Here is a 14,263-nt window from a genome sequence, read left to right as displayed (position 1 = left end):
CTTATTCTGGAAGTAAGTCCTTTTAATAAATATCTCAAGAAGAATTTGCTTTATAAGCTTGTAAGGCTATAAATGCAAATGATTTTGTAATTAGGTGAATAACTCCAGAACTGTAGTGACTATGTTAGTGGAGAGCCTAGCTCTAATAATGTTAATATTGGTGGAGTAATTGGTAGTTTCTTTTCTGAGAAACACTCTGTGCTCAGCTGCTTGCTAAGGCAGTTATTCTTCAAGCAAAAAGCTTACCTTAACACAAGTAGTAGTCCCTGGTATGGTGGATAGTGTGGCCTTCCATCAATATGAGATACTTAAAAATTACCATCTTTAAATCTGTTTTTGTTTGCTCCAGCACATAACACCCTTACTATTAAGGTGATATGACATTTCACCAGTTTATTGATCATACAATCTTTTTTTGTTTGTGTTATTTCTTAAGATTTTCAGGTTCGGGATTACAGTTGCGTCCTCACTGGACTGAATTACTTAGATTTTAAAATATATTTTGGTATGTTTATCCCTTCTGTATTGACCACTAGGGTGTATTTTTCCAGTTACAGGATCTTTATTTTAATTCTTTCAAAATCGCTGAAAAAATACTAGGCTTAGAATTTAGTTTTATGATATGTGGTGTAATACAGCTTTTGTCTCCTTCTTGTGACATGAGTATGGTCTAACTGCATGCATGCTGGCTGCTTACTTGAAGTCCACTGTTCAAATACGTGGTAGATATAGCTGTAGAAACAATTTCAAGTCTTCAAATTTCATTTGGCCAGCAACAGAAGTTTGTTTGATGGTTTTCTTTAATACGACAAAATAGCTATTTGGTTTTTGGTTTTGTTTTAAAGAGACATCCCTGAAATGTCTCTGTTTTTTTGTCTAGATCTGTTAGAGATGAAATCCATTAAAATAACTCTCCTTCTTTAAAAATATGTTACCAACTTGTTACTGTTTTTTCTGAAGATGGATTTCAGCAAACTGCATACTCTTCCATCATCATGGTAAAGTAAAAAGTCTGTAATTTTTTCAGTTTGGGAGGAAGATGGAAGGAGATAGAAGTGAAATTAGAGTAACTTCTGTTCCACTTGGAAGTAGCTAACTGGAAAAATACATGTAATATAATGAGTGGCCAGGTAAACTGGCATAGCTTTGTTATTTTCTGCCAGTATGAACAGCAGTTACCCTCGGAGAAGCATATTCCTGTTCAGCATTTTTGTTTCGGATGCTTTTCTCATTCATTATTTTTCCTGTCTGCCTTTATTTTTTTTTTTTTCTGTAAAGGTGGTATTATACTTCTCTTTCATCCCCTCCATTGCATCAACTATTTTTGAAATGTGGATCCAGATTTTAAATGGATAAAATATTGTACTTGTCTACATCAAGTAATGTTAAGACTTCTTGTAACTGGTTGTACTACCACTACAGTGTCAGTTTTTATTCTTAGAAACATCTTAGCCATACTGCACAGTTTTGTTTACTGCCACTATTTTGTTGTGACTCTAGTAGCTGAAAACTACTAAGCTGCTCAAATTAAGATTCATTTTTATTTAAATGTCATGATTGAGAGTCATTAAAGCTAAGGCAAGCAATGAAATAATTCACTAATTTCTTCATTTTTTTCCTATGGCACATGCATATAAGTTTCATTTGTACAGCAGATAGCAGATCTCTCCTGGCAATTACTGGTGGCTTTTTTTTTAACCATATTTGTCAGATGTATCACATATCAGGCTGATGGTTATTTTTGGAGCAGTCTACATGACTAAGTGTACTGCAGTTACACTTTGGAAGATCAAAGGGAAAAACATTTAAGAGGTGACCCTGAATATTTTTTTCTACATTTTACTTTTATTAAAGAACAAAAAAATCCTGTATATTTAACTATTCCATAATAGGTGTTTAAAAAATGAACGTATAGTAAACAACTGTAATGAGTAGGTCAAATTTCAAATGAATGTATTCATTATTGGAATGTAAGTGGAAGATTTTTAGGTTTTGTTTAAATATGTGGTATCCAGATTTTATTATTGTGTATTCTTTTTTTGATAAATGTTCTTTAACTGTGAAAACTAGTTCTTGATTTTCTGAGGAAGTAGTATGCAATGAATGTATTTGGAAATAAAAATAGATTTGTGGTTTTTTTACATTTTGATCAAATACCTTTGGATTAAGGTTGCATATTTGTGATTTCTACTGTACTTAACACTTTGAAAGTCATCATGTTATACACAGGTAAGACAGTCTTCATAATGGAAAAACGTACTTTCTAGTTTACTGTATTCCTAAGAAGTTATAAGAGAAATTTAGTTCTAATTTTTTGCATTTATCAAGTGTCTTACGTTCCCTGAACTTCAGTTTCTTGAAGAGTTGTCAAAAATGTTTTGAAACGTGTATGTGTATATGAAAACATATTCAGACTGATAACGTGATCCCATTCTGTTTTTCAGGTTGTTGAACAGGGTATGTTTGTAAAGCACTGCAAAGTAGAAGTATATCTAACAGAATTAAAACTGTGTGAAAATGGAAATATGAATAATGTTGTCACACGAAGATTTAGTAAAGCTGATACAATAGGTATGCACAACGATTTTCTAAAAATAAATGGTTGGTACTTGTATGTGGTAGCAAGTTCTGAAAATAAGTCTAGATAAAATGATAGATGGGTATTTTGACCACAAAAAACAATGGGAGTAGTTTCGTTTGGGTCAAAGTTAAAAGTTAACAAATTGGAATATTGAGGGGGTTTAATACAATTTTAGCAATATAACTGTGTGTTTTATTATCTAAGCATCTGTATTAACTTTAGAGGTTTGAGCTTTTAAGAATGCGAATTGTGTGAGGTTGTTTACTGGTTGTTTACTTTTTCTTGGCTTTTGATGTGTAAGAAATGTATTTTTTATGTGTTTCATTAGCCAACATGTTCTTGTCACATATATGAAGAGAAGGGTATATTACAAAATACAAGAAAGAATTTAATTAATAAATCAATGGCTAAAGCTGACCTACGAAGGCAGTACTCTTTGGGTAGTGAAATGGCAGGCCAGGCACAATCTTTTACAGTAATTGAATCCTCTATTAAACCTTTAACTTACCTTTATTTGTATTTATTTTGATTGCTCGTTGAGCATTCTGTCATTGTTTAAAACAGTATTTCGATAAGATATTTGACTTTGAAAATAACAATCAGAACATTTTCGAAGATATTGCTGCTCATTTTTTGGTGTATTTGTCCATGTGTAGCTGAGATAAGTCTTTCAATCGTCTGTATTTGTGCAGTTAGAATTGTACTTTATGCCCTTGACACTGTATGCCCAGCCATCACTTTGTTTACATTTATTGACAGCGGTGTACATTTTTTAGCTTTTGCTTCTCTTTACATTATGAGTAGTGACTTATACTTACCAGCCTTTAATTCTTTGCAAATTGCTCGCTTTAGAAGCGGTCATTTTACTTTGTTAAATTTCAGTATTTAAGTTAGAAAAAGAATCACCTGCTTGTACAGAATAAAAACTTAAAAATTGTGAAAATTCCCCTCAAAACAAGGTTTGTTGTATGTTAATTTGCCTTTTTGAGGTCTGGTTTAACTTGGGAAGTTATACTTCATTATTTTCTGAACAAAACAGAAACTTGGTAAAAGCAATTTAACATTATCCTTCCCTTAGGACCAAATGCAAGCTATTTTGCAGCTATACTGAATTTAATTGTATCGCTGAAATTATAGGTAATGGATGAATTTTCTTTCTCTAATCAGAAGCAGGGCATTTTTGGAATGTCTGTTGCTTGAAGGTATATTAATTTTTTCTTAGCAAAGAGAGAATTACAATTATTAATAAATTGTTATAAAGCATAATGAGAAGCAGAGTCACTGGCAACCCCTTTCCAGACACTGGCCTTATTTGCTTCTCTGAAATGTGGATGATATGCTCCTGGAAGCCTTTAAAAACATGCCCTTTCTAAAAGTGAAGCTTCTTGCGCAGAGTACAAAGCAGAGCCATCCTAGCCAGGACATCCAAAAGAGTTTGTACCTTAGAAGAAGAGCTAGAAAAATTCTACCCACTTTAAGAGTAAATAATAACTGATCCCTCTTATCCATTACTAAGATTGTGATTGGTTTTGCTCCCTGCTTCTTACCTCAGGTATATTTAAGGTAGTTCTGGATTTCATCAAATACACAGCAGAAATGCTCATTATATCAATAAACAATATGCAAGAGGGATCTTACAGAATCTTGATTATTTTTTATTCTTCCTTGTATTCTCCAGTAAAGGTTGCATTTTTATTATGGTTGCAGAAGGATTGTAGTACAGAAGAGTCAGTAACAGCCCCACTGAAGTGAGTAGACATAGGGTACTATGGTCTTTTCAAGGAATTTTAGTTTTTCTATCCACCGTCATTGATTATATTATTTACTGCCCTCGAAAAATAAGTACAAGGCCTTCCTTAATTCACAAACCCAGAGAAATATCCTAAGTATAATATAATACTCACCTGTCAGTCTTCAGATGTGTGTTATTCCTGGAATACCTTTGCTTTTCCACTGAAATAGAGGCTAAGCTAAGCTATATGTCAGTAAATTAGTACAAGGTCAGGGCAGACCTAATAATGGCAGTCATTCTCTTGTGATGGGATTAGTCTCATGTGACATATTCTTTGGACCTTCTTGGGTACCTCCTGCAGTTGAGGACCCTTGCCTTGGAGGCAGTGCATAGTGACTTTGAGACTGGCTGATGACAAACTCTCTTGGAGGAGAGGGGATTAATTCTAAAAGGAAAATGAGTTAGACAATAGATGTAGTTGAGGCAGCATTTCAGCCAAGATGCTGATCGGTGCTGATCCCAGAGAGCATAAGGGCTTCCGAGTGAAAATGAATTAATGATCCATTTAGGAGTCTTAATCATGTGAAAGTATGATAGAACTAATCATCAGCCTAATGTGTAAGAGTTTTACAAAACACAAAATGTCGGACTGTCTGTAGCCTTGGTTATGGACAAATAGGAGTCAGGTTGTGTCTGCAATGCCATGAAACAATTCCAAAACTGAGCTAATAAACTTCATAGAAGATTACACTAGTGGGCTGTGCATCTAATAGACTTTTGCTAGTAAATTGTCTTAGCAAATGGCATTGATTCATCTCTCCCTTTAATCTGCTGCAGAATACAGGAGTGTAATGCTTGCCACCCTTGAGGACTATTTATTCTGGAATCAGCGACTTACGACTAACTTCTTTATGAAGGAGGGATTACTGTTTCATAGTTCAGACTGACATCTTAACATTAACTTAACACCTAAGAGTTTCCTTTAGCCAGCATTTGTGATAGTGCTAGCCTTTAGGAGCCAGAATGTGTTTGTATTAGGATCCACTGAACTTGTTCAGCATCTCATCAAGACTGTTCCAGGTAGTCTTTTGAAATAGTACTTAAAGCCTGCAGTTGTTTTTATGGATGAGCTGTATGATTTTTAACAATATAGGGTATTATCTGTATGGGCGCTGTAACTTTTAACTCTGAAATTGACCTATCTCAAATTGTGGGTATACAACTGATGGAGTGATGGCAGTTCTTCCTGTCTCTTTGAGACCCCATGCTAGTAGTAATCATCTCATACATTGAATGTATATAACTAAAACCCCCAGGGAAATGTTGGAGTCACCATCCCTGGAGGTGTTTGAGAACTGACTGCATGTGACAGTGCTATGATTTAGTTGATATGCTGGTGTTTGGTGGAAGGTTGGACTCAATGATCATGGAGGTCTTTTCCAACCTTAATGAATCTACGATTCTACTGGAGAACCCCATACTCAGTGTGCCTCAGACAATACCTATTTGATACATTTTCATTTATGATGGAACAGGCACTTTCACTTTAGTTCATAAGCCAGCACTCTAGTAATACTTGGTGGGGATCGGAGGAAGAATTATAAAGTGTGCATTGGTTATATGTTCATGGAAATACATAAAAGAATCTTATTTTCACAGTCTAAAAATTGGCATAATAGTCAAGTGGAATGTGCTCTTTCCAGAGTCTTCGACATAATGTGTAGTCATCCAATAGGATTGATTCTTTCTGTCTTGTAATAGTTCTGTTAGCAAAGCTGGAATATGTTAAAAATTAATATCATAAATGTCAACTTAGTACTTGAGAAGAAAATGACCTGCAATGCTCAGATAATTAATTGCCATGGTATTAGTAAGAATGAAGAATTATATTTTGTAAATTCTTCTTTTAGTGAAAGTCATTGATAAATCTAGATTCTCTACTTTTTTTACAAGATTGTTGGTGACTAGATTCCTTCTTATGTTCAGATGTAGTTATTTGAATTCATTGGTTGAGAATTGATTGAGACAGTACTCAGTTTTTTCTTTTGGAAGCCAACAAATCAAATAAGTCTGTTGCCTTGTTGGTATCACCTACCTTGCCTACGTATCATCTCTGTTACCAAAACAGATGATCCAGTCTAACACTAAAATGTGTGCTAACTAGTATAGAAACAATTTGTATTCAGGTGTCTACTATATCTACAAATTGCCCATTGTCACACATTTCAGAAGCCAGTGGCTGGACTTTTGCAAGGTACTTTTAAGTTTCGGGTCTCAATTTGGCTTTTCTTGTTTAACCTAGTGGAACAGGCAGTCTTGAGTAAAAGGGAGGAAGAGAACCTGACACACTAGCGTTTTATCCTTAGACTTTGGAGGAATGTCTTTCAAAGAGCTTACAGGGCCCATTTCTAGAATAGTGCTTTCAGTGATCATCAGGGATAAAGTGTATGTTTCCTGACTCCTGTTTTGTGTTCTGTTAGCTGTTATGAGACATAGCTTCCATGGCCCTTTGTGAGTCTATCAATTAAAAAAAGCAGCTGAGTGGGATTGCTATGATACATATTAGTTAAAAAACTCAACTCTTTAATAAACTCTGCTTGTGTATGAGGAGAAAAGAGTTGATTAAGAACTGCTTAAACTTCGTTGTAGATAACGGTAATGCTACCTTAAAATTATGTAGCACTGGTTATATTTCTGTCAGGTAGAGCAGGAGTTGGTAGACCTTTTTGCTTTAAATCATTCCGGGACAGAAAATCTTTCCTCTTTCTTTTAAAATAAATTTATGCACTTCAGTTTTACAGAGTAGTTTTTAATTTCTGTGGATACGTGAATTAAACTTCATGCATGATTTATATATTGTGGTTAGTGCTAATTGCACTCATGGGTAGAAGAGTAAAAACTGAAGAGGGATTGATTTAGGGAGAGGAACAGAATGACTTGCACTCCCTGCACCTGATTTTGCTACCAGTCTCACTTGTGATGATTTGCTACCTCCCCTCACTCCTCTGTTAGCACATTCAGAAATGAGTAGATGGCTCCTGTCTGTTATTTATCAAGTTCACTTTATTTGGTCTGCCTTGCTAAGGGATTCAGTCCTCTGACTGTTTCCATTTTAAAGGCAAGCTAACTACCAACTTCCTGCTTGTCCTACAAAATGATGTAGTTGCATGGTAATTTCTACAGTTTCGTTCATATTTTGAGTATGAGGAGATGAATTCTGATGCTTTATTTGACCTTACGCTGTTTGTGTATTGAAATGTTAAATTTGTGTTCTCTCCTTTACAAAACAGACACAATTGAAAAGGAGATAAGAAAAATTTTCAATATTCCAGGGGAAAAAGAGACCAGATTGTGGAACAAATACATGAGTAATACTTTTGAACCTTTGAATAAACCAGACAGTACCATACAGGATGCTGGTTTATACCAGGGACAGGTACAGTGAAATATTATTTCTTTTCTTGTATATGTTTATCTTTTTGCTCATGAAAATGTAGCTGCACCCAATGATTTTTACTTCTTTTTAAATGAAAATTGCCTCTTAATACATGGTGTTAGGGATAGAGGATTTTATGAACAAATTTGTTGAAATTAAAGTAGTTTTTGTGTGTGTTTTCAGGATTAAAGATTTAACTCTCTTGGTGAATTAAAACTAAAATTCTAAATATACTTCTAAATTTTAAATGTTATACTTACCAATTTTATGAAGTTGCTGACATGAATTTGGTAAAATCCGAAATAAAAAATTATTCCTAGGATCTGGGATATGTTCCTATAATGAAACCCAAAATTTGAAGACCTTTTTAGGTATTCTAGAAGAATGTCTTCTACTCACATTCCACTGTCTAGATTTCACATACAAAATTAGAAAAAATGAAAATATTTTGATAAGAACAACAGAGGCTTGTAAACCTGCTTTTTAATATGAGACAATATCATCACTTTATAGGGGAATTCCTCACAAGATAATTTTTTTACCTTTCCAGATGAATGTAAAGAGCAAACATTAAATGTTAAGCTACAAAATATAAATGTAAACAGATCGAGCAATTGCATTGTTAGAAAAACTTTTCAGATTGTTACACTGATTCTTCAGTCTTCAGATAGAGTTGAATGTTTTTTCAAGAGCTGTAGTTCATGCTGTCATGCTACAAATGTGGATGGATGAAATTTGATGACAGTAATTTTAGTCAAGATTATGTTAAAGTATTTCCTTTTGCCTTGAACTATTTGACTCTAACCTACTTACCAGCAGTATTTATGCTGTGTTTCAGTTTTCTTTTATGGCATGGAAGGTAGCTAATCAGTGCACCAAAATAGCTGCTTGAACTATTGTGTCCTTTAGCTTCATGCTGCATGCACTTAAACTGTCACACAGGTAATTTTAACAATGCATAGGTCCTACTGGAAGAGCCCACATCTCCCATAAAAGATTCACATCAAAGATGTAACTTGCAAATTACCTCCATCCCAGTGAAACATTAACTATGAAGCAAACATGGTCTCATAAAGCCGTGACAAGGTCTCTAGGTGACATTTGTACTTTGAGCAAAACAAATACTGTTTAAAACAGAGTTTAACCATGGTTTCTGAAAATGCTAAATGTCGTGGTAGGCCATATGTGTTTGGTCAGTTGCACTTGCTGACACACACAGTTATTTTTCTTGCTGAGCTTCCTAACCTAGTAATAGTTACCCTGACTATTACAGTCTGTCTAACGTAATAGTTATAATAGTGTATGCAATTGAGTAAATTAATGCTTTGAATTTATCAGTTGATTTCTGAAGTGAGCCTTTAGGGATTCCATTGAACTCTTCAGTCTAAATCTACGTTTTATTTAGTAATCTAATCTCTGAGAGCCAGTCAAGGAAGTATGGCAGAATCAGTCTTTCAGCATCAATGACCAAGGATAGCAGTCTGCTCTGTTCCTGATAAAAAACTGGTCATGATAGAAGGCTTGTTTCCAATCTCATGCTCTTGTGTATTCAGACTGAAAATGTGATTACATCTTCAAGTGGCTTATACACAAGGTTTTGAGCATTAGTATGTATGTGAATTTATGTCACTATGTGGACACATACAGGCACAGCATGGCAGTTAATTAGAGTCCTGAAACATCGGTGTACCGTTGTGCAGAATTAGTTGCATTGGAAGTGGGGCGTTGGATTCAGTTTAAGTATTGGAGTCTAGTTGCCATTTCAAAGGATCTAGATATCTCAGCTGTCAATCCAGAAAAAGGCATGAGCTTTTTGTAGGTCCTGTGTCATAACTGCCAGCGTAGGGCAGATACCTGAAATACCCGAAGGAGTTTCAAATGACACCTGATGCCTGTGTTTGGGACTGAGTGTTCTGTACTCCTTTCTGTACCAATAACAAATTGAACAAAATTGATTTTGTTAGCCAACTGTCCCGTTGAAAAAATAATATTAGATAAATGCTTTGGTAAAACATATAGGAATAACCATACAGGTACGATTTTAAGGCTATCAGTGCAGAAAATAGTTTTGTTTGGGTGTTTTGGTTTGGTTTTTTTCTTACTGATCTGTGTGAGGCAAAATTCCTTCAGGAATGTCCTTTCCTTAACAGGGCTGTTGTATAGACATGTGATTTCTATAGATTCATTTAAACATTGCAGGTTATCTTCTGACCTCTTTGAGAGATAAGTGGCTTGCCATCCATGGATTTTAGAGGAATAGAAATATTAAGTGAAGTGCCCAAAATTGCACAAATTAATATGTGGAGTGAAAAAAGTAGAGAGGATGGTGCAGTGTTAATGGATAGAATGTGGAGTGTAATGGAATATTCTTGAATCTCAGTGAACAGTAATTTAAATACCAGTCTTTTCTTGATCACATGTCAGCAAATCCATTAAAAAGATGGAACAGAAAGGAATCTACTGATATTTTTATTTCAGTTTTCTTATTACACTTTTGGTGGTAGGTCCTGGTGATAGAACAGAAGAATGAGGATGGAACATGGCCAAGAGGTCCTTCAACTCCTAAGTAAGTTATGAATTCCAGTCATGTGATTAACTTCACATATTATTTTGTTTTATTAAAAAAAAAAAGTTTCTAAAAGTGGCATTTGATTTTGAAAATCTGCTGAATATATTTGTTGTAAGTGCCGTGCATTGTAGAACATAGCATAATAATGGTGAATGCCTGTATATAAGTTGCTTAACTTTGTTGATTTCAACCAATGATATATATTATCCTGCTTAAAAATGAAAAAAGAATCCATAGTAGAAAACTGTAAAACTTAGCTTATTTTATTTAGATTTCTGTTTCAAAGCACAGTGTATGTGTTAGGTCAACACAGATATGTATATTTTATCAGTATTTTTCTTATATGTAAATATTTTCATGGACAGCTTGTTCCTTTTGTCTCCAGAGCACAATATTTACCCATAAAGTTTATTTAAATTGCAGCCTACATTACCATCATGTGGCTTTTGCTCTTTGTTGGGCTGTCATCAGTTAATGCAGGACAATGTTGGTTTTGTTTTCTGGTTTTCCTACTGCTGTTTATCAACAGCACGTTGATAGTGGCAAGTGAATAGAAGGACTTATGTGTTTTTCTTCATTTAGATGGATAAACTATTTCTAATATTATTTCCAGTATCTAAATCATGTTCTGTTGGTTTTGAAGAACAGCTGGAACCAATTAATTAATATGATGTCAGCCTTACAAATCATTAACTGTGTTTTTTGCCTTTGTTGGCTGGTTCTTGATCATACCTTTCATTTAAAAGTTTAAGTTCTTTTAAGTTCTGTTTATTCCTTTTAAGAATATGCATGCATGTAATCAAGTGTCACTTGTTCTAAAACATTTTTATAGTATCATTGCTTATCATTTGAAGGACAGCGTTTGTCTTTGGTTTTTTATCTCAAGCACTTATATTTGGAGCACTAGTTTCTATTAAGTTATTTAATGAAGTCTGAATTCAGTTTAAGATTAGTACAAACAGTATAATCTTGCTTAGCAAGATGTAACACAAAGGATTGAGAATGTGGAGCAATAGAAAGAATGGGATGCTAAGTATTTGAAGTTTAATCTCTGATCTCAAAAAGCATCTAGTAGAAATTTAAATTCTTGGTCAAATTTTAGATGCAGATTTCAAAGGTTAAAAGAACTTACATAACTCATTGTCATGGATTCTTTTGGAAGTCTTGGTTGGAAAATATTCTGGTGATGGTATCTGCCTTTATTCTGCCAAACTTCTTTTCCATTTTATGGAAAGCATTCAGGAGCAGTATATAAATTAAAGAATGTCTCCTGAAAAATGCTTGATCTGGAGACAAGTGAAATAGTAATTGAGAATGCTGGTGTCAGAGGAGGCTGTAAGTAAACCAACAAATGAGAATGAATAATTTTACTGTGAGGTTGGGGTATGGTTTTGAGATCTGGCAGCTATCAGAAAGCTGGGAATTTGATATTCAAATACACTGTAAAAATTGAAGGTTTGCAAAATTTAGTGAATTCAAATAGCAACTGTCAACAGGCAGTAATAGGACAGATTTTTACACCTGTTTAAAACTTCATGAACAATCTAATAAATGTTTAAAGGGATAGAAATAATAAACACTTTGGAGTTTTCTGTGTGAGATGCATTAGGAGTATTAGTTTGTCATCACAGCATATATCCACATACCTTCCTACAGCCTTCTCATTGGTCACACACTGGCTCACACTGCTGAAATTACCTCTTTGTACTGCTTCTTTTTGAAGAGTACGAATTGTAAACAAATTCTGACATCAAGATAAAAGGCCATATTTAGAAATGTCAAAATGTAGAATATTGGAAAGCATGAAAGACTGTAAAGCTTGAAAAGGCAGGATCATTTTAGAACATGAGCTAAGCTTTTCTACAGATTCACAGAATTGTTGAAGTTGGAAGGCATCTCCATAGATTCTCTGGTCCAGCCCACTTGCTCAAAGACAGGTCACCTACAGCAGGTTGCTTGGGACTGTGTCCAGTTATGTTTTGAGCATGTCCAAGGATGGAGGCTCTACAGCCTTCCTGTAAACCTATTCCACTGTTTGTTAACTCCTATTTTGAAACAAAATTTCTTACATTTAGAAAGAATTGCATGTGCTTCAGTTTGTGCACATTGCCTCTTCTCCTTTCAGTGGACACCACTGAGAAGGGTCTTGCTCCATCTTCTTCATTCCCTCCCACTGGTTATTTATACATGTTGATAATATCACTCTGGAGCCTTCTCTTCTCCAGGCTGAATGGTCTCAGCTTTCAGCCTCTCCACAGAGGTCAGATGCTGCAATCCTTGATCACCTGTGTGGTGTCTCACTGAACTTGGTCCAGGATATCTCTGTCTCTCTGGTCCTGGGGAGCCCAGCACTCCAGGTGTCTCTAGCCAGTTCTGAGTGGACAGGAAGGATCACCTCCCTTGACCTGCTGGCAGTGCTTTTCCCAGTGTAGCACACTGGGCCAAGGTGTTTGGCCTAAGGACACACTGCTGGTTCACGTTCAGCTTCTTGTCCAGCAGAACCCCAGGTGGTTCCCTGCCAAGCTGCTTTCCATTCAGTCATCTGCCCACACCCCCTCTTCCTCCCCGTGTGTTGGTTCCTGGGATTGTTCCTCCACAGGTGCAGGCCTTCACATTTCCCTTGGGTGGACTTCATGAGATTCCTGTTTGCTCGTTTTTCCAGCCTTTTGAGGTCTGTCAGAATGGCAACAGAAGATACGTTGTGACAGTTGAAAATGAGAAACAGTAAGATGGAAAGATGTTCTGCACATTTTCCCCGCCTCTTTTTAGCAGAAGTGTAACAGCAATTTTTGTATTGGTTACTTCTTTTGGCAATTTTTCTGTATTCCTACAACTGGTGATGAATGCTGGCAGTTTTTCATGAGAAAGATGTTAAAGGTGTGAGCTTCTTCTGCAAGAAAATAACTTATTTACTTCGAAAGTGGCCAGGTTGGGACCTCAGTTCAGTATAGGAAGGAACACTTTCGACAATGATAATTCTCTTTTTCTTACGAGTATAATGAATTCTTACAAGAAAAAAAGATTATCATCACAATTGTCTCTTCTTTTGAAATTAGAAAGGAGCGGTTTAAAGTGTGAGATCCTTTTCATATAGAAGCAGAGACCATGCTGTGCAACTTAATTTCTGCTCTGTGTTCAAATTTGTCACTGTTCACATTTCTTCTATGTGTACTGTTCTTCTAACTTCTGAATTTAATTAATTTTGGAAGTAATCGCAACATCCACTGTAAAAACTCTGCGTGATTTAATATCTGCTATTGTATCATGTTTTAATGCTGCATAAAATGTTTGTGAGTCTTGGGACTTTTGTCTGAAAGTATCTGAATGTGGTATACATTCTTAAATTGTTCACAGGGTCAGTCAGGTTTAAGAATAGCTGGATTTTTGGCTTTCTCAGGGGTTGTTTGTATCAGCTACTGGCATGTTTTTTGCTCTGAGAGGTTGATTTCTGTGAAACTTTCTTTCTCCTGTAATGTCTTAAATGTCATTGCTCCCAAAAGAGATATTACTTAGCAGTCATTATCATTTTTGCAGAAAATTTCTTTTATACTTAACATGTCTGTGAGTAGCTGACTAACATGTCTCCTCAGTGTCATACACGTGACAAACTTACATAAACATACAGATCCCAGCTGTTTTGGTAGCTTAGTTGCTGCTGATCCCAGTATTTGAATGAAGACTTGTTATCTGTGTGCAGACTTTTTTTTTTTTAATCAGTGTCCTTATATGGGAAGTTATTCTGCAGGCAGGAAAAATAACTAAATCTGTTTGAATGGTTTATTATTGTCAAGATGGTGTTTTAAACTAAGATATATTAAAAAAAGGGTCTAAGGTTGTAGTTCAAGTTACTTAAGGAACTGTACTACAAAATCAAGTTACTTGTGTTTAGGAAAAACTGTTCATCACTTAAAACCTTTCAGCCAATCTGTGATTGTAAAACTTACA

The 14,263-nt window shown here is 35.2% G+C and overlaps 1 protein-coding gene across 4 annotated transcripts in view; it reads left to right on the top strand.

Moving 5' to 3' along the window:
* USP15 (ubiquitin specific peptidase 15) overlaps positions 1-14,263 on the top strand; it is a 61,678-nt gene that overhangs the window by 14,622 nt on the left and 32,793 nt on the right. For all 4 annotated transcript variants that reach the window (XR_007203080.1, XM_048300864.1, XM_048300865.1 and 1 more), the window contains exons 4-6: positions 2,445-2,571; positions 7,604-7,749; positions 10,254-10,315. Coding sequence is in view for 3 of the 4 variants with exons in the window: in XM_048300864.1 (XP_048156821.1) it covers positions 2,445-2,571; positions 7,604-7,749; positions 10,254-10,315 (335 nt within the window). In the remaining variant the exon portion in view is untranslated. The remainder of the gene's footprint in view (positions 1-2,444; positions 2,572-7,603; positions 7,750-10,253; positions 10,316-14,263) is intronic.

This window comes from Corvus hawaiiensis, chromosome 4 (genome assembly GCF_020740725.1).
Source record: "Corvus hawaiiensis isolate bCorHaw1 chromosome 4, bCorHaw1.pri.cur, whole genome shotgun sequence".
NCBI classification, from domain to species: domain Eukaryota; kingdom Metazoa; phylum Chordata; class Aves; order Passeriformes; family Corvidae; genus Corvus; species Corvus hawaiiensis.
Note: the sequence above shows the minus strand (reverse complement) of the source record. Positions and strands in the feature narration are given on the sequence as shown.